A 24,780-nucleotide genomic window follows, 5' to 3' on the forward strand; every position below is an offset into this window, starting at 1 on the left:
AAATTGACGGGTACAATTTAATAATAACTTGCATGCAAGGAGACATTTCTCCTTGCATGCTGGCCATGATTGGCCACATGCAACTGGTACCCCCCCACCCCACCCCCGCACCCCATTTGTGTATGAACTGTGTGACAAAAAGGCAGATGAGTTGTGTGATGGTCACATGACTTTGGAAGTGCACTGATAACAACATCCAGTTTATTATGACCGGACGCATGGAGAGCGGCGAGTCTCTCCATTTGTCCAGGCAGTCAATTAGCGGCCTCGTGTCGGAGCTGTAAATAAAGGTTTTTATTACAGCACGCTATCTTCGCCTCATCAATAGGCTGATGCATTGGACTCTTTCCGAGCACTGGCTCTCCTCCTGCCGTTTTGCACTCCAAACAAAGCAAGACGGTAAAGGTCATTGGCTGGCTTCAGTTGATAATTCACATGGACTTTCGCAAAGTCTTGCAACACAAATACACCAAATTCCTTCTCTAGGCTGTTCATTTTGGAAAGGGATTTGACAAAAAGGGACATTTTCTGTCTCTTCACTTGAGAAACAGATACATTCCTGACCTCTGGCTCATTCAAAAGAGATTTGTCCAGGCTTGCTTGACAGTGTCAATATGGCGTGTCAAGCACTACCTCGTGTATCAACTTCAAAAGACTTCAGTTGGTATTAACATACAAAGTAGGTGCATCACTGCCTGTGGATTTATGAGTGAAAATATGAGCATATGGGAGTTTCTTCTGGACAATCTTCAAAACAAACGTCTAGTCAACATGAGGTGATTCAATGATCATCCGTCCAGAAAGAAGTCATACAAATCATAAATATCCTGCAGAATATGTTGCTCATTTAAATTGAACGACCAAATATTACATTTAAACATATTGTCATTTTAGGTGAAGCCTGATACCACCGAGCAATGAAAAAGCGGAAATGCACATCTCCTGTATGTGATTAGTGAGGGTATAGCATGAATGTTTTTCAATGTAAATGACACTTTAAGCTGTCTATACATTGTTTGTATATGTACACTTGCGCCGTGGTTTTAAAAACAAGGCTCGGGTTGTGCGACATGACGCTCTAAGTCACAAGTGCCATCAACACTTGAGGCATTTCATTTATTCTATACATCCTCTGTTGAATGCAAATATGCCCACATCGGTTTCACAGAAGCAACAAAACCAAAACAAAAAAAAAACCGCAAGGCTACACCAATCTCCTGTAAATTGAATGCTGATTCTATTTATATTTGCTGTGATTTACACCCCGTTTCCTCCATGCGAGTGAACAGGAAACAGATGCAAGGAATTGTTCTTTCCCTGAATTCCTCCGGGAGCGATTGTAGTCAACACCGACGTGTGAGACCGGCTTTGTACTTGCATGTGAAAAGGTGTAGACAGAATCTAAATGGACTGCTTGGTTTCCCTCTTCTGGATGTCCATTTCCTCACAGTTTCCGTGTGCGTATGTCCGTCTGGCCAAAACACGGGTTATCGACTGCAGGTTTGCTCCCTGATGTGCATGTGGAGCCAAGTCCAAATCTCATTGGGACAAGGTCAGCGACATACAATACAATAACAATCTAAACAGAAATAAATAGATAGGGGACTTTCAAAATGGATCCTTCATGAAAATCCTGATTCGCCAAGTATTTTGCTCATTAGAAGAAAGTGTTCCCGATCATGGCTCAATGATGGCAACAAACAAGCAAACAAATATAATTAAAATTGGAAACGACTGCCAGACATCTCATCACAAGGGGGAAATAACCATTTCTTGTCTGACAACCGCATTGGCATCCGCACGCTGTGAAGAGAGACGGCGAAGCTTTGCCTTTTCATGGACCATGCTGCCATCTAGTGGACCTTAAAAATATAGATCTGTTTCGATATGTATAAGCTCTTGTAGATAGATAGATCGATAGATATGTTGATATTGATGCCTACGGTTGTCGTAAGGTTTCAGTGGCATTTCGCCTATTCTGTCTACTCAACACAGCCACAAAGCAGGAATACAATGAAATAGAAGAAAGTAACAGGTTTAGTTCACTTCAAACAGTGATTCTATGAGGGTAGTGGTACGCGGGCTCCCTCTAGAGGTTTTTGAAATCATGACTCCCTCGCCGCAGTTCAATTACCTCAATTTTTTAAAATTACGTCTGTGCAATACATTTTCATTAGATATTTACTCAAGCACTGTTTTTGTTCCTGACTGATTGCATAACAGAGGCAATAAGCATTAGAAATTTGAGGATGACTTCCGTTTGATTTGTTGAGCATCTTTTCTTCCACACATCACTTTTGACTCTTACACACACTATTTTTGATCTACCATTTTTTTCTGTCTACCTGAGTTTTTTTTTAGATAACTGTTTTAAGTAAAGGTGTTTTGGAGTAACAAGAGCACTATTTTAAAGGGGTTTTCTGGTATATGTCAGTTTTTGAGTGTTTGTGTGGGCGTGTGTCTGTGCATGTTTGTGTTTTATTACGAGTGTGAGTTTTTTTTAATGTTTTTTTTAGTGAAAGCGGTCATTTGGTTGTATGTGAAAGTTTGTGGCGCGAGTCAGAGGTACTTGTTTGTGGGAGGTTTTGTTGTGACTGTTTTTAGATGTGTGTAAAAGTTCAAAGTGAGGAAGTTTTTTTAGTGTGTGCATGTGAGAGGTATTTGGGTGTGTGTGTGTGCATTATTTTGTTGTATGTGACAGGCTTTATTGGGTAAGTGTTTGACAGAGGGTTTTTTTTATCAGGCTGAGAAGTTTTTTGATATGTGTGAGAGTTTTTGGTGTGCTTGAGAGGTAAATTAGAGATAGGTTATTTTTGGCTTATACAAGGCCTCTTAGTTTTTATCGAATCACTCGTGACCGATGAGTAGTAGGCTTATACTCACATCATGTCATCAGACAAACGCACATACTTGTCTGAAGATTTACTGTGCATGTTATTTTTGCTGACGTGTCGCTACACAGCCATTGCTTACCACCAAATATACAGCTCACCATAATTTAGGTTTAAAATGGCTATAAAGCAATATGAATTATTGAATATAGCTTTTAAGTGCAGCATTTTCGTCCGTGCAAGGATTCCTTCGCCTCCGCCCGTATGTGATTCGAGGGTCTGCTTTATGACACAAAGCGTTACAAGCAAGGAAGGATTGTTAAGACCTTTTAATGAAAGCCATGAAATATTCATTTGTATTCTTTTTTTTCCCACGCTACTTCTTTGTAGCAAATGAATAGCTCAATAACAGAACAGGCGCCTAAGAAGGCCGCATCTTTCAAAATGTGCGGCACAAAATTACAAATGGGGGCTTTCTATTCAGACATTATTCATCAGGCTCACTGCACTCCGTGCTGATGATCGTAAGTTTATAACTTCTATTGTCGGTGTGAAAAACTAACATACCTGCCCTGTTAGTTTATGATCGCTACAGACCAGGACTAATACATCAGCTTTATTTATATGGTGTGACACAAGCACTAAAGCAAGTACATTCATCAAATGCACGTAGGCATTCGGTCTACTGCACTGAAATGCTTGGCAAGAAACCAAAATTCAATGTTTAGCTGCAGCAAGTAGAACTAAAATGTATTTCTGTGGCATTTTTCCCCCCAAAGATAATAATCACATATGGCTTGACAGGGCGGGATACTAATACAAAAACAACAATTTGTATACCTGACAATAGGACAATAAAACTATGATTTGATAACAATTTAGTTTTCGTTAAATTTAGTGATGGTGAAGAAAATTAGGACATTTTTTCCCTCTCCCTACCCAGTGTTTTCCTTTCTGAACTCTGACTGTAAATTTCTCCATTGCGGGACAAATAAAGGATATCTCTTATCTCTCTTATCTCTTATATTCTATTTGAAATGTACAAGTTGATGTTAGGTTTCATCTCCGAGCTGTAACTGCTATCACAGAGACACGGGTCAAAATAGAAGACATGTCTGCATTTGGGCTGATTTTAAATACTTAGCATTAACAGTGTCAGAACAGCATTGGCCTTTTTTTATTGGGGTTGTATTTTACTCACCGAGGACAATAAAGTTAATGACAAGTATTGTCTGAGCCATAAAACAGTCATATATTTGGACGTGCTGGTTAGGCTCACGCAGGCTTTGGAGCATCTGGCTAATAGATCATACACATCCAGTCGTGCTTATCAGAATATCTAAGGAAGCAAATACTCTGTCATGTTTTCCCCATTACAGATGGGAGCTTTAAAAATATATTTATTGCACCTAACCATCACATGACATCATTTTCTTTATGTGCCATCAAGAATCAGTGGACATAAATCCCTTTACAGCACGTTTTTTTCTTTTCGTTAATTTTTTCATAATGGTTATTTATTTGGCATTGTGGATGAGTGCTGAGCACAGTTCTGAGATTGGGGGTTCCTTTGTGTGTGGTGGATGTGCATGTTCTCCCCATGCTTGGTGGGCTAGGCCGGATTCCAAAAGCTTTCATGTTAAATTAGTTGAAGACTGGGTAGTAGGAAAGATGTTACAAGGATATATGGAAGGAGGGGATAACATAAGGATAGTCTGAAAGAAAGGATGGGGGGGGGGGAATACCACATAAATATAGAAGGAATGAAGGAGGCGAACAGAAGGTTGAAGAGAACATGAGCTAGAAAGAAAAGGATGGCATTGGAGGAAAAGAAGAAATAGAGTAATGAAAAAGAAAGCGAGGGTAAAAGAAAAGACAGCAACAAGGGTGCATGAAAAGAAAAGGGAAATGGATAGAAGGAAGAAAAACATGGAGAGGATTCAAGGACGAAATCAAGGATGGTATGAAAAGGGAGTAAGAAAGGTTACAAGGATGTATAGGGAGATTGGAACAAGGATGAAGTGGGGATCACCGCCACCTGTAGGGTCTCCCACAAGTTCTATATACCCTACTTAGAAGTCTTGACTTTTGTTCAAAATACTGACCCTCGTTTGAAACCATAGCTACATCCCTGAGCCCTGTTTAGAAACCCATTTTGAATCCCAGTTTAGAATTTACGATATTAAATTGTGAAATAAATGTAAAAGTTTAAAAGTAGTTCAAAAAATTAACTACAGTATACGTAATGTTGGCCCACTCAGTGCACGTTTTTCTAACTAATTCTGGCCTTTTTTTTCAGGCACGTGAAACCACTAGATGGCGCAAGTTGTTTGTGTTAAATGTGGTTGCCTTCGCAGCAAACACGAAAGATGCCGTTAGAAAAACATGTCGCTTTAAGGCGAAACAACTACTGAATGTAATATTTTCACACAAGTCTTGTGCTGCTTTTGGTTGCGAGTCGACGAAGGAAAACTATCTCGAATGCTCACATACGTATCGGTTAGACATTGTCACGTGACCAGCTCCGCCTCTCAACTGAAATGGACATCAAAATGGAGGTCGGGATTTATGCATATTTTCCTCTCTAATTCGTTATACGTTTGCATGTCGAGGTGATGGCGTCATCACAGCCCTAAACACGATGACAGATGTGACGTGCCGTCTTTCATCTGTGCTCTTTGTTGCTCCGGGTTGAAAGCTCGCCGTGTGGTTTGAATTAGCATGTGGGCTAGAGCTAGCGGTAGCACTTGGCGAGCACGAAGCTGTGAGGGCGCCACTTTTTATTTTATAATAACCGTTTAAAACTTGTACCGTTTGAGACGATAGCTCAAAGATTGTATAATTAACCATTTAATATGTGAATGTTTTGGTTAATTAATCCTGGTCGTGTGCAGCGCGTTTTAAAAGCGACGAGCCTTGTAATGACATTTGTTCTGTAATATTAAAGCATTGTAGTAATCATGGTTTGCCCAAATTAGGTAATGGATTCTATACCCTTCTAAAATTTAACTTTTTGAGATCCGCGAATATTCTGTATCAAGAACAAAGACGGTGGATCATAACCAGTTCTATGCAGGGACCGAAGGAAGGCAGAGTAATCGTTGCAAGCAAAAAGAGGAAAGATGCAGATTATAAAGGGGCGTGGAAGGAGAGAAGAGAAAAGCAGGTCTGTGGTGGAAGGAAGGGAGGTAAGGAAGGCAGAAAAACAGGTTTAAGTGCAGGAAGAAAGGATGTAAGGTTTGATGAGTAAATAGCCGATCGAAAGGAAGGAAGTAAGGTAGGTTTCAGCAAAGGAAAGATTGAAATTTGAATGCCGGAATATAAAGGAACTCTGAGGGAAGGAACAAAGTCAAGAAGGAAAAGGTGGCCAGATAAAAATGTAAATGTTTTTATTAAACTCACTAAAAATGTGTACACACGGTCCTGCTGTATTGTAGCTTTTATTTCCCTGTTTTTACAGTTGGTACTCTGTCACTTGTGTTGTCCACTGCTGCTGCTTTCTCTGAATGTGTAATAATCCATTTAAATGTGTTTGTGTTGTTTTAAAAGTGTTTAAAGACTAGAAATGTTAAAACATGGCTAGGGTGTCTTTAAATGCGATACTGTATTTGTATTTCTATCGTGGATTTTCACATATTCTGGAAGGTAACTCCCTGCGATGGTGGGGGACTTGCTGTATATGCCTACTTTTTTGTCCACCCTGTTTGTCGTGTTGTCTTCCTGTAATGTGGTCATGTAGTTAAAATTACATTTTCGAAGTTGAGAAACAAACAAACAAACAAACAAGCATTAACTACACACATAGTTAGGAATGACATTGTCAAGATGCGGGGGAATCAATTCAATATTGGGGTGAATTGATCATGTTAGAGGGATGTTATCAGCATGTTTATTATTGTGGTTGTATTGCGTCGTGGTGAAATATTTACCTATTTTAAGCAATTCACCAATCATAGTAGTTCGGTGTTATTACATTCACATTTATACTGAATAAACATTAAATTAATTCCTCTCATTAAAACAACTTTGCTTAGGCTTCCTTTTTTTTCCCAAATGTGTGATTCATGTTGTGAACTCTGTGTGCTTTCTGTGTTTTTAAATGCCACCACACTTGGTGATGAACGTGCAGGACCGTGACTGTAAAGAACCGGAGCAGCTCAGGAAGCTCTTTATTGGTGGCCTGAGCTTTGAAACTACAGAGGAGAGTTTACGGGCCCATTTTGAGCAATGGGGAACACTGACAGACTGTGTGGTATGTTTTTAAGTTAAACTAATTTCTTTACTATACATTATCGAGAGAGAGCGAGAGAGAGAGATTTCTTGAATAAAAGGTTTATGGGCAATAGTTATTTTGTCAGTGTGTTTTATGATACAACCGTGTTGTATTCCTCAGGTGATGAGAGATCCCAGCAACAAACGGTCAAGAGGCTTTGGCTTCGTGACCTTCTCCTCCATGTTGGAGGTTGACGACGCCATGAAAGCAAGGCCTCATAAAGTAGATGGCCGAGTTGTTGAGCCCAAGAGGGCCGTGTCCAGAGAGGTACCCGAACTGCACAGCAGGCGCTCACGTGACACGCGTGTATGATTGTGGTGATCACTCTTGCTTCAGGACTCCAATAAACCAGGCGCTCATCTGACAGTGAAGAAGATCTTTGTAGGCGGTATCAAGGAGGACACCGAAGAGTACCACATCCGAGACTATTTCAAGAAATACGGCAAGATTGAATGCATCGACATCATGGAGGAACGCTCTTCGGGCAAAAAAAGAGGCTTCTGCTTTGTCACATTTGACGATCATGACACTGTTGACAAAATTGTCGGTATGTGATTAATTGCTTGCCATCAGACTCTCGAAGGGATGTTGTTAATGTGTTTTCACTGCCGCGTTTTGCCCTGAAGCTCAAAAATACCACACCATCAACGCGCACAACTGTGAGGTTAGGAAAGCGCTCTCGAAGCAAGAAATGAACGTCATGTCGAATAACAGGGGTAAGCATACATTCCATGAGATAAAACATTGCTGCTTTGCATATACTGTGTACGATCTTTAATTTGCCCATTATCTCTCTTTTAGGAAGGAGTGGAGGCTCTGGTAACTACATGAGTCGAAGTAATAATTATGGAGGCGGTGGCAGCTACGGTCGAGGTCTGTTGTCTTTCTCAGACATGTAAATGAGTGTAATTCTATTGATACGAATTTAGCTGCATAACGAATGGAATCCAATCAAATTTGTCATTGCACTTCACAAGTACAGAGCAATGAAATCCACTTAGCTACAACCTGTCCAAGAGACAAAAAATAATAAGAGAGAGACCAACTGATTTTCTTTATATTCTTAAAAGCAAGGGGCACAGTCCCGGTTTGGAAATAAAACCTCTGCAAACAGCCACATGAACAGAATTCACAACAAACGACAACCTAAATATTTGCACGGGTGGAAGATGTTGATATTAAAACAGTGTAAGTCAAGCACAATCAGTTCATTAATGCTTGTCAACGTTTGATTAAAAAAAACGTTTTATGAATGCCTAAAGATGGCAGCAAAGCCCTACTTTTGTGAAGATGAAAGCTCAACTGAGGCACCTCACTTTGTTGCATCGGCTTGATCACACAAAAAAAAGCAATAAGACAGCTTTTTCGGGCTGAATGAAGGATAAAAATTGCAGATTTACAAATGACTCCCATTCGGTCTTTCATAATAATAACGGCGCTTTTGTTTCTCAGATAACTATGATGGAGGGCGAGGTGGTTATGATGATTATGATGGTGAGTAAATAGCTTTCAAGTTACGTTTTTAAGGTTGAACAGACATGAACTATCCTGTTATACGTGTTCACTTTTTTTTATAGGTCCTCGTGGTAATTATGGTGGAGGAGGAGGCTATGGAGGACGTGGGGACTATGGAGGTGGCTATGGTAATCAAGGTGGTGGATTTGGTGGCGGCTGTGATGGAGGGTACCGAGGTAATGGCGGAGGTAAAGCCTTTCATGATCTCCAGAAAGACCTCGTACAGTGGAGCCTCTCAAAAGTCGCTGATGTGTCTCACGTCTCACAATTGGCGGCTAGCGGGAGAAGCAACCTAGCACTTTACGTCTTCCTTCCTTATTCAAACTTGTCAAGCGTCGCAAAGAGATGGACTCGAATACACGACTCAAGGCAGAGTCAAAATCAAAACCTACCAAAAACAAAAATAGTAACCGCGCAAAACGGCAGCTAGCAAAACATATCTGTTCATATCTTAGGTTTGCCTAAGGCATCAGGTGTGTCTAAGCAAGATAATTGCAATAGTAGCATAGTTACCAGATAAGCTAACAATTAGCCTACCGTAATTTCTATTTCTTCAACTCTTTGCGTTTTCCGACTAACGGGTCAGTCTTGGTACTGCAACAGATACCGTGTGGCGCGCTGTGTTGGCGACCGTAATGAAGGTTTTTTTTCCTTCCTCCAACTCTAGCCTCTCCAATTTGAAAATCGCCTACTACCACATTTTGATGCCGATTTGAATTTGCTAAATTGTCCAGTCCTTGTTTCCCCCGACAGTCCACTTCAATGATACCTTCCATGTCATCATCTTAGATTATTTTCGGAGAAAGTGTCCTTTCATACTGGTTATAATGAGTTCTCTTGAGGTGTGGTGATGTCATGCGTTTTCACGGTTTGTAGTCCAAAGTTTGCATTCTCTAAATTTGACTCGATGTAAGCCGTTATGGAATTGAGGTTCCACTGTAGCTTTTTGAGAGAATTACCATTAATGGCTGCTTCAGCTAAATTGGACTCCGGATTTGCTGTCAGGTTACGGCGGGGGCGGAAATTACAATGATTGTGGTAACTACGGTGGCCATCAGTCCAGCTACGGTCCGATGAAGGGAAACAATTTTGGTGGCAGAAACTCTGGCGGACCATACGGAGGTGAGTCGTCCTCACCGGAGTAAAACACCAACGCATAATCAAAACGTAAGTGTTGTATTTCATTCTCAGGTGGCTACGGATCCGGGAGTGGCGGGGGCTACGGCTCGCGGCGCTTTTAAACGTTTCATCGGTAAGTTTGGATCGGCTGTCGCAGTGACCCTCGTAGCCAAGAGTAAGAGTAAGCCCATTCAAGTGCAGAATAACTTGTTTGTTCTATCCTGTATCCATTCAACAGGCTTCAGTTCTTAGCAGGAGAGTCGAGGCGGTGAGCAAAGGAATTGTCAGGAAAGCTGCAGGTTACTTTGAGGCATTAGCGGAGCACACGAGTCAGACTCTTTATGGAAAAAGGACTGTCCATTCAAAACAAGACATTGATACTTTATAATGTTGATTTTTTTTCTTTTTTTTTTGTCTGCAAAGCAACTGTTTGGGTGTTGTGCAAGGGGTTGAGCGATTTCTTTTTCTAATCCAAAGCACGTTTATATCTTGTATTTTTCATTGTTTTACAAGGCTTAGAATGAACCTGGTTTTTGTCCTTCCCGCATAGTTCCTCAGATGAGTTCAGTGTCTTTTGACTCTTGTATGTGAACACCAGTTAAAACCTTCCAAGTGTCTGGAATTAGATTTCAGGGAATTCTAGTTTGTGCAAAGCCCGAATAAAAAAAAAAATGGTGTAGTGAAGTCATGTGAGATTGTGTTGTCTGCCTGATGTACGCAATTACCTACGAGGCGACGACGAGTAGCCCTAAGCCATCTATAGTCGCGTTATAGGAGCGCCCCCCCGAGTGCCTGCAGCGTGATGGTCAGACAGCACGTCTTCAGCCAGCGCCAGCACAGTGGACCAGTCAGCATTGTGAGAGAGAGAGAGGGGAAGAGGAGGAAGAGGCGGCAGCCAGCGCAACGCCGGCACGGAGGAAGCTCGCAGAGTCAAGGCTAGCTAAACCTTCCTGAAGCCAGCTAGCGAATGGACATTTGGGGAGGAGGGGCCATGATTGGGGGTGTCCTGTTGAGGCAGTTTACTCACTAAATACTGTAGGTGTGAGACTTGAGAAGGGAGTGAGTATGTAGCAACAGCTGACTTGAACAAGAACGAGCAGGTAAGAGTAACCACTTTGCTTGATTTGCAGATGTGGAAAGAAGCGGAAAGTCTGTAAAGATCTGGTAACACGGAAGGGTCTGGATGGGTAAGACTTTTTCCAAATATTTTAAGGCTGCCTTTTTTTTTCAAGGTAAAAATTGGCAGGTGTCAAGTATTGTTCCACTGTGACCTTCAGGAATTTATGTTGCACAATCACAAAACAAGGCCAAAATGATTCATGTTCTGTTTCAAGTTAGTGTTGCGTTTGTTGAGCTGGTATCGCCTGGCTCAAAGTGCCCCCACCAAAAAAGTCTAAATGGCAACATAGGCGGTCTTTTCACATCTCGACAGTTTTTAACCTTTCTTGGCATTTCCCACTTCAAGAAGTACAAACTCAACACATGGCCATTGTATGAATCATTTTAAACTGAATATCCTACATACCAAAGTCTTATGAATCAAAACCAGTGCGTGTTCAATAAGCATGGGATAGTTACTGGTTCCAAGGTATTCAGCGGTTTTAAGTCAGATTCTAAAAGCCACTAAAACCTTTTATCCCAGCCGTATGAGGGAGTTACTATTTTTATTTTATACAATCAGTGTGGCTAATGTAACAGGATCCCCCACCTATCCCGTAGTTGGTGCAAGCAGTCAGTGAGCCCAATTCCTTTGCCCTTATCAAATGTTTATTTTTTAAAACATTTTGAACATGGCTGATGTAGTAGTTGGTTGTAGGGTGAAGTGTTCATGGAACAGAAACTTGCCACGCTAATTGTTTGTCATTGATGCACCGGCAGCCATTTGATGGCAACATCACATTCAGCCTTGCCATGCCCACGGTCGAATTTAATCCACAATGCAGAGCCCTGGCCTGAGGTTATTCACACAATGACACATAAAAAGGTGTTCCAGTTGACCTTTCTTGCCTGTTGGGCCATTGAATTTTTTTTTTTTTTATGTGATTGGAACTCTATCAAACCAATTTCATCGCCAGTCTGAAAGCTGTATCAAATGCAGTGTCGTAAGGTCACACACGAGACATGGCACAAAGGAGGGTGTGTCTCTAACTGCTATTAGCGTTCACGAGACTTTATAGCTTGGGCTGGAATAAAGGTGTTTTTCCAATGCTTATTTTTATGTTTTGTTTGATGTCAAGTTTTTGGTAACATGCTGTTTACACCCTTTTCAAAAGTAAATCTATGACACGTTTCTGACCCGTTTACTACCTGTGTCACTTTTGATTTATCGCACATGGACACGTAACATCTGGGCTTGGCAGTTCATGGTAGTGTTTGTGTGTGAAAGTGCACGGCAGGCAAATTGTACATCGAGTACGCGGCCCCCGTCAGATCATTGTAAAAGTCATGCATCAACAATCATGGCCTTTGTTGTGCAATCCAAAAAGCAGCGGGCGTGATTTAATGACGCCAGATCGGCGTATTAAAAGATTTAGGTTACTGCACAAACAGCAGTGCTGTAAACGAAGGGCACCTGATTGGGAAATTGGGTAAAAGCCGATTGTGTAAACACTTGTGGTATCTGGACCGAGTTGCATTCATTTGCAGCTCTGCCTTGCCAAGTAACTGAAACGTTGCGATTTATATAATGGCGCCTTAGACTTTATGTCCATCTGGCATCGATCAGTTACGGGCTGTCATATAACTTTACAATGCTTCCATCAACAAATAAATAAATCAAAACTGTATGGCTTTAGGATGGTTTATTGAAAACCTTAAGAACCCGTGCAGCAGATCAATGGGATTATAGTTCAAAATCTTTCATTTAGTTAGCATACGCAATATCTATACAGTATGAATATTTACATGTACAGTAACAATTATCATCTCAGCTGTATATCACACCTATTTACAAATAATCACGTAGAATATGGAGGCAGAATATAAAAGAGATAAAATATCAAAAATATTACATTACAACATCCAAAAAGAAGAACCACAAACTATACAATAGTTCTGCAGAGCTACCGATGCTTAAAGCTGAAAGTTGTTGCATAGTGCTACTGACTACATGACCGCAGTACCTTACGCCAAAGATAGGGGGCTGGTTTTAGCTCTTGATCAAAGTCTTTTTAGGGCGAGGAACGAGGAAGACGCTGCCTTCGCTCGACTGCTGCAGCGAGAAGTCAGACGGGGAGATGCCGTTGCCGTCCTCGTCCCTCAGCATGCCGAACACTTCCAGGTACAGGCTGTTCAGCTTCCTCTTCATCTCTCTCAGGCTGCTGGCGTTGCGGGACTTCTCGCCCAGCAGACGTTCTTTCTCCTCCTTGAGCGAGTCCAGATCATTCTCCAGACCCACGATGTTCTCCATCTTGCGCTTGCGGCAGTTCTGGGCCGCCACTTTGTTTTTGCCGCGTCGCCGGATGTCCCGGATCAGGGCCAGCTGTGCCTCGTTCAATTGGCTCTTGGTGATGACCTCGTTGTAGTCGTCGACGGGCAGGTTTATGATCATGTCGATGCCGAAGGGGATCTTGAGGGCCTTGGCCCTCTGCTCGTCTCTGGAGAGACGCAAATCCGACCTTCTCTTGCGTTTGTCTTTAGTGAAGGGCGAGGAGCTGTGCCCATTGTCCTCGGCCGGATCCGTCATTTCTTGTTTGGTCTCGTTGTGCTGGGTTTGAAGCTGGACCGCTAATGTGGACAGAGGAAATGCTCGCTGGACGTCATCTGGTTGAAAGTTTAAAGAGAACATCTCAGAGTAGTCAGACTTTGCGCTTCCCGGGTTCTGGTCCATCTCCTCCATGTCGGAATCGCTGCCGTCAAAACCCTCATCTCCATACAGAGATTTCCCAGGCGAGCATGCGTGGGGACTCGAGGAGAGTCCGGAGTCTAAATCGGGCACTTCTGCAGACACATTGTGTCTGTCCTGCTCAAATGTATCACCGGGTGAGAGGCTGTACAAGTTCTGGACATCGGACATGAGATTACGTTCTGTTCTCTCGAGGTCTTGTTGACTGCCGCCCTCCTCCAACATAGCGTCAGGGTAAAATGTGTTGCAAAAGTTATTCCGGTTGAAGTGAGTATTTAACTCGGGAACTTCTGGCTTTATTTGGTTGCCGTCGTCTGTTGGGGTCACGTTGGGAACTGAGCCATCAAATGTATTCATAAAACCTGTAGGGCAAATATTTAAATTGGTTTTCTCTTGGGCCGGATTGGATATTGGGTAAAAGGAGTAGTTTGGATCCTGTGCTTCGGCGCTGTTTGGTAGTGGATAGGGCGCCGTCTCCAGTGTGTCTTCTAATTGTTGGCTCAGACACTGCAAGGATTAAAAAAAAAAGAAAAATAAATTAACAGCAATTCCAATGCCAAGCTTTTTGTTGTGTTGAGTGATACAGTAGAATGAGTTCAAACCAAACACATTTTTTGACCCCAAAAGGCCACCATACTTCTTCACCGCTATATAGTGCTAGTAAGCTAACCTGCGTAAGCGATTTTGGCAGACATTAATCCTGTGCTATTAATATTCAACTTGCGTCATACAGATTGTCATCAGAATTTGTGACACACCCGGCAACTAAATGACTACCGGTGCTTAAAAACAGCTTGGCTCAAGTGAGGGCAAGTCTACATTTTTTTTGCCCCAAACACTGTTGTTTATTTAATACAATATATTTACTTGTACAACAAAATTTCTATTCTGTGACATTATTTGACTACGGCGCCCTCGGCTAAATCTGGTATATTCTCTCCCACATGCGCCGTATGTAAAACCCTTTGTGCACACTTAATGTAGTGGCTAGAGACCCCTCCCGACTGTGCTAGTAAGGTGGGTCCAGCGATATCTCGAAGGCGCAGCAGGGAGGGATCGTTGACAGCTTGTCAGTACAAGCGACTGCTGTGAAACTTAGGCCATGCCCATTACCTCGAGCTGTTATGAGTGCCTTTCAAAGTGGAAAAAAATTTTAGCCAGCCTCCAAAGTAATTAAAGTGAAGTTTCGGGTCTGTTCGTACGTTTTTGGCCTGCGCCCAAAAAGCTACCGGTGAATTGCACAGCCCGCACCTGCAGCTCAGGAAGTGAGAGCAGCTCCATCCAGGCTTGCTCAATATCCAGAGACATCTTCTGTAGCTGGGAAGCAGTCAGGGCATCTGGTGAAAGCATATGCGGGGCCAAAGAGGGCTGCTCGGGGGACATCATGTCAACACTGCTGCTGCGGCTGCTAGCTACAGACGCGCCGCTCGAGTCCAGGCAAACGGGCGCATCCTAGGAGGTAAAGCACGCGGTCGCCAGGGTTTTAACGGTGGTGGCGAAGGAAACCGTTGTTGTTGTTGTTATGCGCTTCCTACCTCATTTTCCTCAAGGGGAAACGTGTCTGCGAGGAGCTGCAAGCATTCGTCAAATGACAACGGCTCAGCACCCTGCTGTGTGAAGCTGACATCCTGCAAATAGAGGTTGATAGAGCTGTGGTGATGTACCAGCTAGCGGGTACACATGTTTGAGAAGTCTCCAGTAGTATGTTGGCGTACAAGTACGTCTGAACGGTTTAGAAAAATGTCACTGAATCCTCTCCACCCCCCCAAATACTGCGATTGTGATTTAAGACGCGATCTTTTTCTTCTTTTTTTTTTTCTAGGTCCTCTTCTCATGTATTTTTTTTTTTAACAAACACAAGCAATGAACTGAAACATATATAATATTTAAAGGCGAATGAACTACGAACTAAAATGAAAGAGTTTATTAATTCAAGCAAATGTGGTTTTATCACTTCCAACTTGTCATGTTTCGTGCAACAGTACATGGACTGCGTTTAAGTGCCGAGCTTATCAACACAATCTAAATAAAATATAGATTCCAAGAAATAAATTATACCGAGCAAAATGAAATGTTTCTTTTCCTAAATTGCAGCCTTTGCACTACATTGCAATGTCAATTTGAGTTTCATTGTTCAACCCCAGTGCCCCCAACTTGTACTTGCAAGGTTCACTGCTTGAGTGGAAAGAAATTCAAACTCGCGATACCACAATGCCCTTCCTTTTGGGCAAGGACAGCCAATATACTTTTAGCTGTTTATGGAGTGGTCCAAACAGTCAAATACAAAAAGAACACCTGATCCTGGCCAACAGTCGAGCTGATGTCACTCACTTGGCCACACCCCTTAAAGACCCCCTCCTAAAACACGATGAGTGCAATATATGCAGTAATTATACTTTAAGAAACTTGTTCATCTCATAGCTGTCCCCTTTTTAAATGACAATACTATTTCGCTTAATTTTTTCCTTAGCTGGGGCAGATGAATGGCATTTTCACTTCATTTCAATGAGGAAATTGTATCGCAAGTTTGTAGCTTCAAAGAGAAGCAAAACAACAGGGCCAACTTAGCCTAACTAATGACGCACGGCGGTAACCTAGCAACAACGAGGCAGCAGCCTATCGCAAGAAAGGGGAGTAGGTTGGGCCTTTCATGAACAATAGCGCTCACGTACGGGTACCTGCGCAGCCTCCAGGGGCGTGGCGGCCGACTGCAGCGAAACGTTGGGCCGCGGCCTCGGCACGTACTCGCCCGTCTCCTCGTCCAGCTGCAGCTGCGCCAGCAGAGCTTTCTCCTGTTCGCGGAGGAGGTGCAGCCGCTTCTCCTCCGCCAGCTCCTGCTGCCTCTGCAGCTCGTGCTCCTTCTGACGGTGGCTGTAGTCGAACACTTCGCGCCGGGCCCCCAGATCGATGTCCTGCTTCCACAGGATGTCGATCAGGTCCGTGTCCTGGGAAGAAACGCCGCCGGCGTGTTAGGATTGGGCAGGCGCAAACGGAACTGGCCTGTGGTGGATATGGCTGCACCTGCCACACCCTGTCCCTCGCTGTACCTTGTCTGACAACAAGGCCGCCATTGACGGCACAGATGAATAATGGATGGACTTCTCTCTTTAGCCATTTGACACCACCCACACTTGATACGCCCATCATGTCAAGGTGGGAATCAATTTGTCACTCTTTAATTAAGTTTTAGAGTAGAAACTAGGGGCCGACCAATTATTAGGCCACACGATTTAATCAGAATATGACTGACCCTTGTAACACATGAAATAAGACATAAAGGCATTCAAACTCATGTTTAAAAAAAAATCTGCAATTTTCTGTCAATTTTTTCCATATTTTTTGAAGTGTTTGGACGATTAATCGTTTGTATTTTATTCTGCCACATATTGGCATCAGCCTAAGAAAATCCATCTGGGTCCGACCCGAGTAGAACCTTCATTTGTCTATATCATATGTTCCACTAGGGCTGGGCAATTAAGCATAATTACATCGTGGTTTCAGTTTTTCTTTCTTTATGACATTAAATGAAAGAAAAATGATTCATGTGCCAAATGTCTCCATCTGTAATATGCAAATCCCTGTGAACGTGCGTGACAGCAAAAGTGTGATGAATATTCTTCTGTGCAGTTTACTGTAAAGCTAAACAAACAACAAAAATAACTTCATCTATCTTCAAATACAACACAGTTCATTTTAGAAATATCGCTAGTGCTAATGCTAGTGGTGAGTAGTACTGATTGATGGACTAATGGAAAATTAGCATTGAGTTACAAATGCAGTCATAAATAAAGACAGCTAATATAATAATATAACAGTCACAGGCATATATTCCTAATAATTTGTGAATACTAGTTCCACAGTATTAATACATTTCAATCTGCACTGACTTTTCCTTTTCTTTTTTTCAATCGACAGGAAAATGTGATGACCTTGTGAGGAGAAATGAAACTGATTGCAACGCATTTCTGTCTTGTTCTTTACTTCCGCACATGCCATGCATATGTTCCATAACAGAGGGAGTGTAGATTAAATTTACTTTGAAAATGTACTTGATTCACTTCTTTTTCACTTGTACAGCAGTTCCAACCAAAATCTCTCTATGCCAGAAGTCGATTTGCTATCTGCAAACCTCGCTACACTTTCTAAATACTTCCTGTTCATCCCGCAGGGTCAAATGGTGAGTACTGTCATCTTGATTAAGGTGAGCTGGAATGTTAAAATGTTCAGTTTGTATTTGTTCACTTTCAATTATATTGTATTTCCTGGAACAGAGTTGTGGTTGTTTTGTTTTTGACTCCACTGTAATTACAAAGTCCATTCCTTATATGTCTCCTTCAGTTTAGTTTTTGCGTCGCTTGTACTGCAATACACGTATTTGTATTTCATCTTAAATCACCGATCATTTACATAAGCTGCGCAATTGATATGTTCCCATGTTGAATGTTGAAGCCTCAGCTGGATAGCACTAAAAGCTCAAATGGATTTGCCTTTTTAAACAAGGACATCCAAAAATAAACCCCCACTGCTCCCTTCTTTCAGTTAATAACCAGAACTTATTTACAGAAGGAAACCATTTCACAAGCGCTTGGAATGTTTCCTCAACTCAACATGCATGGAAGTGTTTAGAGCATGTGACTTATATATATGGCTCAGAAGTAGACATAATTCATATGATTTTCATACACTAGTCTCAAGGAAGGGGAAGGGTAGTTCGGGCCCACTGCTGAACCAAACAGTACGCATAAAGTTAGGATTCATTTCAGCGACCCACGCGTTGCCTCTGTGTTGCATCAGAGATTGGAAGAGTGCTCAGGCTGTGCATTTGGCATTCATATGCCCCCCACCCCCAACATGAGAGCTGGGCAGACATCCCCGTTTTGAGGAAAGAGACTCATAATGTCGGCATGAGATGTCAAAACACAATTGCAGTCCTGGACGCAGGGCCTACTGGCCATTATAAATCAATAGTAACAATTTGAAACAACGGCTTGCTGTCACCAAAGCTCCGCTGGCCCCTGAACAAGGAAACTAATTCTCAACATAAGGACACATTTCCCTGTCATCGCTGCCAAACAATGAGCAGTTGTATACAACACGTTAAACTGCATGCCTTCCCTTTAGACAACCGCTATCCTGTTGTTAATGTGTTAAACCATTACAGATCCATCATGAGAACAAGTCACACATGGGACTGTCGAAGTGGGTGAGAGTTGAGAAGACTGTGCATGTGTGCGCCCGTGTGTGTCTTTTGTGTTTTTCATTGAACTCCTCTTAAAAAAACCAACAAGGTCCTCACAAAAGGGCACGCCCGCCTTTTATCTTATGTCAGCCGACATGCCCCCTTGACCACTCATGATGGAACACACATGTTCCAAAACAGTCCAAAGTGCCGCCACAATTCCTCGTGGAAAAACCACTATTACTTCTTCACAATAATGACCACGCTAGATGAATATAGTCATTGGCCACAACACATAGAGATGTTGATTTATGCATTCATGTTTATATACATGTAGTGATGATATATTTAGGGGTGTCAAACTCGTTTTTATTGCAGGCTGCATTGTAGTTAGTTTGCCCCGCAGGGTCGTTGTTACTGTGAAACCATATAAATTATTAATCGCTGCGGTTACCCCCCTCTCATTCATTCTCCCCCCTTATTACATGTTATGTCTTGTGACTTGCTGTATCTGTCGTATGCTTATTTATGTGCTAGGGTCTTTTGATCCTGGACTTCAATTATCCTCGGAAGTGGATAGTTCAAGCGTGTGTTTTTTTTCCCTCTCCCTACCCAGCGTTTTCCTTTCTGAATTCTGATTGTAATTTCCCCATTGCAGGACAAATAAAGGATATCTTAATCAACTCTCTTGTTGGATAACTAGCTCTGAAATCAGATGTCAAGAATTAAAGGTCCGTTCAACTATTGTTCAAGTTACTGTAAGAACATGAAAATACTCACAATATCTCAATGTTATTCATTACACGTGACAGTTTCAAATGTTGGTTCAAAGTTTAGCAAGCATTGTGGAAGTTGACCTGCTTGATTTGCTTTGGCGAGCCAAATAGAATGATGTGGTGGGCCAGATCTGGCCCACGGGCCTTGAGTTTGACACCGTGTGGGATAGATATAGTTGTACATATATTTGTGCATCTGTGCAGATATATGCATACACACACATTCAAGTATTATCACACTCACGCACACATACGTGTGAGTGTTGTATATATAAAAATACAGCCACAGTAATAAATACCTCTGGAAGAGAGCATTACACGGCGTCCTCGGTTTACGACGCGGTTCCGTTCGTACGGTGGCTAGCTAACTCGGAACCGACGCTTAAACAGCAATAAAGTCAAGTGCAGTGACAATATTCGTACAATTCTATGTCATAAAAGAATTTTTGAACGTGTATATGACGTATTTATGCTGCTCATTATGAGCCCTTCGTAACCCAGAAATGTATGTTGTCGTAAATTAAATCAAGAACGCCTTTATTTTAGACATCGACACAACTCGCACGGGGTCGTGTACGTAATATTGTGGTCACTGAATGTCAAGTCCATTTGGACATGTTCTAACGTGTCCCGGTCAAGCCAAATCCATCGTCATATTACTTAACTGGGTGCAGGAATTACCCAGAAGGTTATGGGTTTCCTTCCAGGGCTTTTTACACCACCTCGAACACTATTTCTGTATGATTATTATGTTGTTTGGGGGCGGAAAAAGAAACGGCGCAATAACATAGGTTGGGGCTGGTTATAACTGGTTCCCCATCTGCCGTATCAGATCATTGATGATCACATGCTCTTGAGAGAAACTCGCGATATTGAGGGGGGGGGGGGGAACAACACGCTGCTTTTCTATTTAAGACAACTCGTCGTGACCAAACCACAAGCATTAATTTAAACACCCAGAACTGTTGAATTCGAACGAGTTTAACTAAAGACGTCACAACTTAATGACTTGCGGAATAGCCAAAAGGAAGGCTTTCCTTGTAAATTGGAATATCGTGTTGCGTTGATATTCGGTTTTCATATTAATAAGGCTAAAATGTATATTTTAAAAGACATTTCAGTGAGGTTGTCATACACAAATGTCGTTTTATTTACCTGTTGTCCGGAATTCATCACCTCCATTTCTATCATCATGGACGTGCCACTGCGTGAAAAGACGCCTTAAAGGAGCCCGATATGTTTTTTTTAATTTCCTCGGTCACCCGGTTGAAAAAAGGGCCAAGAGATAGTCCGTCTCTGTGTGTGAATAGTAGAGAAAATATTGCTTCCTCTTACCCAACCAATATCACGGGAACGTGTGGCCCTGCCCACCGATTGCAGTTTCCCGATTGCTACCCGCCCCTCTTCCCCCCTCCTCGACGAGCTGTAAGGTGTGTGGGACGGCCTCTGCTCGCTGTTCGAACTCGCTGTGTACTGGATCATATTCTTCATACACTCGTTTATGGAATGCGAGTTTTGACACGTTATGATGTTTCGTAGAAATTATTTTAGGCGGAGTGAAAAAACTAGGGGATTAAAATACACAAAACTCATACAGTGAAGCCGAATAGTTCCGAAGACAAGATGTGTTGGTTGTTTCACAGCGCCCCTTGCTGGTCGATTTTGTTAGAGGTGGTAGGGTGGGCCCTGGCAACCATGAAAATACAACTATTAAAAAGGGAATGGATGTATTGATGCTCACTGACTACTTATCACAACATACGTTACTCACAAAAAGTCATGGATATCTGGGTTTTGGAGGAGATTCCAGGATGAACCTAAACCGTTGCAGGGGAAAAATACGGCCTCTTACCCATTGAATGCACCCGTCCAACTGTTAAGTGTTTCAGTACTTTTTGCACAACTTGCTGTTCTTAACCAAAGAGCTGAATGGCAAAATTAACATAATCTCTCGGGCGCCTCCGTGGACCAATTCATTTCCTGGTGCACTCAGAATTGGTATGTAAACAAACCTCTCTTCATGTTGTTCACATTTTGACTTAATAAGACCAAGACAACACAATGGGTCGAGTAGCCAAATGTTTTTTGACAATTGTATGTTCTATGCAGTTCCAGTAGTCTAAATAAGTATTGTGATTAAATTATGTGTTTGTGATATAAGAATTAGGCAGCAAAGTCCACCCCTTTTTATCCATCTAAGGGGGCGGCCATTTTGCCACTTGCTCTGACATCATAGTTGCTCATGTAAATGGCCAATCACGGCTCAGCTTACGAATGTCACATGATTAAACTCAGAATACAGGTGAGCCTTGATTGGTCGTTTTCTGAGGCTGTGCAACCGTGAGGTCATTTTCATTTGACACCAAGTGAAAAAAAATGGTTGCCACAAGCCACATGGAAATACTTTGTTGTAAAAATAAAAATGTGTCCTCCAAATCATTACTCGAATAACAATACAATAAGTATTGAAGAATTAGTAACTGGTGATTTGTATGGGTTTTTTTTCAACAGCACGGATGTTAAATAGAGAAAAATATAAAATCGGAATATGCAACTTCAGACATCACTTTGTTCAAACAGTACAGTACTGTATATGAAATCTTGATAAAATAAAAAATTACATCAAATGTAGCCACTAGCCACAAGAGATGTTGCAGGGCGACTCGTGAGGTGGCATCTAAAAACATTCCGGTGACATCAGAAGGTGTATCCAATAGGAGAGGATCCAATAAGATTGCTAAGGGCAATAAACCATCTTACAGGAAATATTTCCTTGTTACTTCCTGGTTGTCTGCCATGCCAGCGCTTCCAAATATTGCCAGGTGTGCACCACACTGCTATTGTTCTTGCAGGCTGCCTTTTGGTGAACCCCAAAAACCAAGTGCAGAGTGAAAAGGCCTTCGGTCATATTCTTTTCTTGAGTCGAGTTCTGAAAACTCGGACCCCTGCTGCCTCTCCCACTATATCTCCATTCCAGTAAGTCTTTTATTCCATTCCCTCCTACTCCTGCTTTGTTCATTTCCTCCACCATACTCCATCTCTCCACCACATATTTCTCACAGTTAATCATCAAATGTTCCACAGTTTCTGTCCTCTGAAGTGTTGAGACCTGTTGATTGGATGCTTCCCAATATCAGGCTATGTACCATCATGGAAATCCTGGAAACGTTGCGCAACGTTACGCTATATCGTCCAATGTGACGGTTGACAGCCTTAGCATAAGGTAAACAAGTGGCGCTTTTGTCAGTATTCTCAACTGCTCTCCAGTCTCCAGAACAAGACACCAGGAGGCAGGAAAACGTAGTTTCAACAGCAAGAGGCTATAAGAAGACGTTTCAACTCTATTACTAAGTCCTTTAGCACGTATGTGCAAAATGCAGACTTTGCTCCAATATAAGATTTACAGTATTACCTACAAGTCTGCCCTTGCAATATTCAGTTTACCATTCTTTCATATACTTATAATTGTTGTAATACAATGGGCAGCATAATCAACTAGTGGTTGGCTCGTTTGCCTCATACGTCAGAGGTTCAGAGTTCAAATCTGTGCTCTGGCCTTCTTGAATGGAGTTTGTGTTCTCCCTGTTCTTGCAATGCCCCCCCGCCCCCCTCCTCCCAACCAGGTTATCCCACTTCTGCCCACATTCCAAAAACATGCATGTTTGGTCCATTTGAGAGTCTAAATTGTGCTTGGATGTAAATGTTTTTTTTTTAAAGATCTCACTCCCAAAATCGAAAGGGATAACCAACTCACCTGTGACGCTCTTGAGGACAAGCACTACAGAAAATGGATGGATGAATGTATGTATTGGCACTTCATTAGTGATGTGTGAGTACCATTACTAAGCATCAGTATCGGGCCGATACCAGCCTTATTTTAAGGTATTGGGTACTCATAGCATATAAAAACAAATAAATACATCTGACATCGAGTAAGACTTTCTCAGCAGTAATTAGCACTTGACTGTGGCAGTTTGGCAGTCATGGTGAGTACTCGAAGAGTAAATACTGATACTGGTATCGGTCTGATAAAATGTGGTATCGAACATCCCCCACACTTTTTTTTTGATGGGTCACAACTTTCATTAAACAGCCATTGTGTGAACTCACCGTAAGAGCTACAATACGAAAATAAATACAAAATACAATTAATCACTCCCACGGTATGTTTTGCACATCATTTTAACTCCCTTAAAACATATACTTAAATTATTACGTATTGTAGCCTTCAGAATCTCTTGTTTGACATTGTATCTTGATAAAAACATTTTAACCCTGCTCTTTGCCGTTGTGTATACCATCAAATAAAATAAACCATTCAGAAAATATTCACACTTAATTTTATTTTGTTTTTTTCTCTCGCATTTTTGTCATGCGACGTTCGTATGTTCGAGAGCAACTGTGATGTCATTTTCAGTCGACAGACATTTTTGAGTACAAGGCAAACTATCAAATGAATCATTTTATTAGACTGCGCAAATGGTCATACTAATGATATCATGAATTCGACATAAGCTACGTGTAAGACAGTTGTTGAAACGTTGCAGGACGATGGTAGCGGAACATTAAGCGGCTTTTATTTATTTATTTTTATGTATTGTGTATAAGAGTCCACGGAATAATACAAACTTGAAAGGTACGGACTCTGTCACCTCTGTGCAAAGTAACCCACAGTAAAGTCCAGTCCACTGGCGTGCAATGACACACACGCTGACACACAGGAGGAAAAAAAAAGCTTCTTTCTTTTTTTTTTCACCCCCAGCCCTCCGTGCTCTCCTGTGAAGCGCGCTCATGTGCACGCGTTCACGTTTGGCAGCTCCACGTCGACATTCTTCCAGCTGCATTGAGTCAACTGCACGCAGCACTCGCAGGCGGCCAGGCAGAAGAAAAGGTAAAACGACGGCGACCGAGCCAGCAGCCACCTCACGTCTTCAATCGCTTTTGCACGTCAGCACATCAAGTGCAGCAAAGAAAGAGTGGCTTTGCATCGCTCCTTCGAGGTGGCCCTGCAACGTTCTCACTTGGCTGCTTTTCGTTGCATTTTTAGAGGCAGACTGTTTGGCTCCTTGCAGCTGACCGCATATGTCTACCTCTCAGGTACGGTATGGCTTCGCTATGGCTACTTTACTAACCCACTTGACATATGTTCTTCCCTTTGACGTGCCGTATTTCTGCATGGTTCCGATTGAAAGGTGACGTTGTGCTTTTTCATATTGCAAAAAAAAAAGTTGCTGTCAAGTGAA

General features: G+C 42.1%; 2 protein-coding genes across 5 annotated transcripts; one reads left to right on the plus strand and one right to left on the minus strand.

The window, feature by feature from the left end:
* The first annotated feature begins 5,215 nt into the window (after positions 1 to 5,215).
* On the plus strand, positions 5,216 to 12,041 carry hnrnpa3 (heterogeneous nuclear ribonucleoprotein A3). 4 transcript variants are annotated; one of them, XM_052083138.1, is made up of 11 exons: positions 5,216 to 5,389; positions 6,961 to 7,083; positions 7,225 to 7,371; positions 7,441 to 7,651; positions 7,731 to 7,820; positions 7,906 to 7,977; positions 8,557 to 8,598; positions 8,682 to 8,807; positions 9,625 to 9,741; positions 9,811 to 9,871; positions 9,977 to 12,041. In XM_052083138.1, the coding sequence occupies exons 1-10, from the start codon at positions 5,372 to 5,374 to the stop codon at positions 9,858 to 9,860; spliced, it is 996 nt and encodes a 331-aa protein (XP_051939098.1). In that variant the 5' UTR covers positions 5,216 to 5,371; the 3' UTR covers positions 9,861 to 9,871; positions 9,977 to 12,041. The 4 variants fall into 4 exon arrangements, with proteins under 4 accessions (XP_051939098.1, XP_051939097.1, XP_051939095.1 ...); XM_052083137.1 differs by lacking the exon at positions 5,216 to 5,389 and adding an exon at positions 5,419 to 6,019; XM_052083135.1 differs by lacking the exon at positions 5,216 to 5,389 and adding an exon at positions 6,057 to 6,210.
* A 483-nt stretch (positions 12,042 to 12,524) lies between these two features.
* nfe2l2a (nfe2 like bZIP transcription factor 2a) lies at positions 12,525 to 20,896 on the minus strand. Its single transcript, XM_052083134.1, has 5 exons — positions 20,693 to 20,896; positions 16,261 to 16,527; positions 15,118 to 15,210; positions 14,834 to 15,034; positions 12,525 to 14,089 (listed from the first exon to the last, which is right to left on the minus strand). Exons 1-5 carry the CDS (start codon positions 20,729 to 20,731, stop codon positions 12,887 to 12,889), a joined length of 1,803 nt encoding a protein of 600 aa, XP_051939094.1. The 5' UTR covers positions 20,732 to 20,896; the 3' UTR covers positions 12,525 to 12,886.
* Between the last annotated feature and the right edge of the window lie 3,884 nt (positions 20,897 to 24,780).

This window comes from Hippocampus zosterae, chromosome 12 (genome assembly GCF_025434085.1).
Source record: "Hippocampus zosterae strain Florida chromosome 12, ASM2543408v3, whole genome shotgun sequence".
NCBI lineage: Eukaryota > Metazoa > Chordata > Actinopteri > Syngnathiformes > Syngnathidae > Hippocampus > Hippocampus zosterae.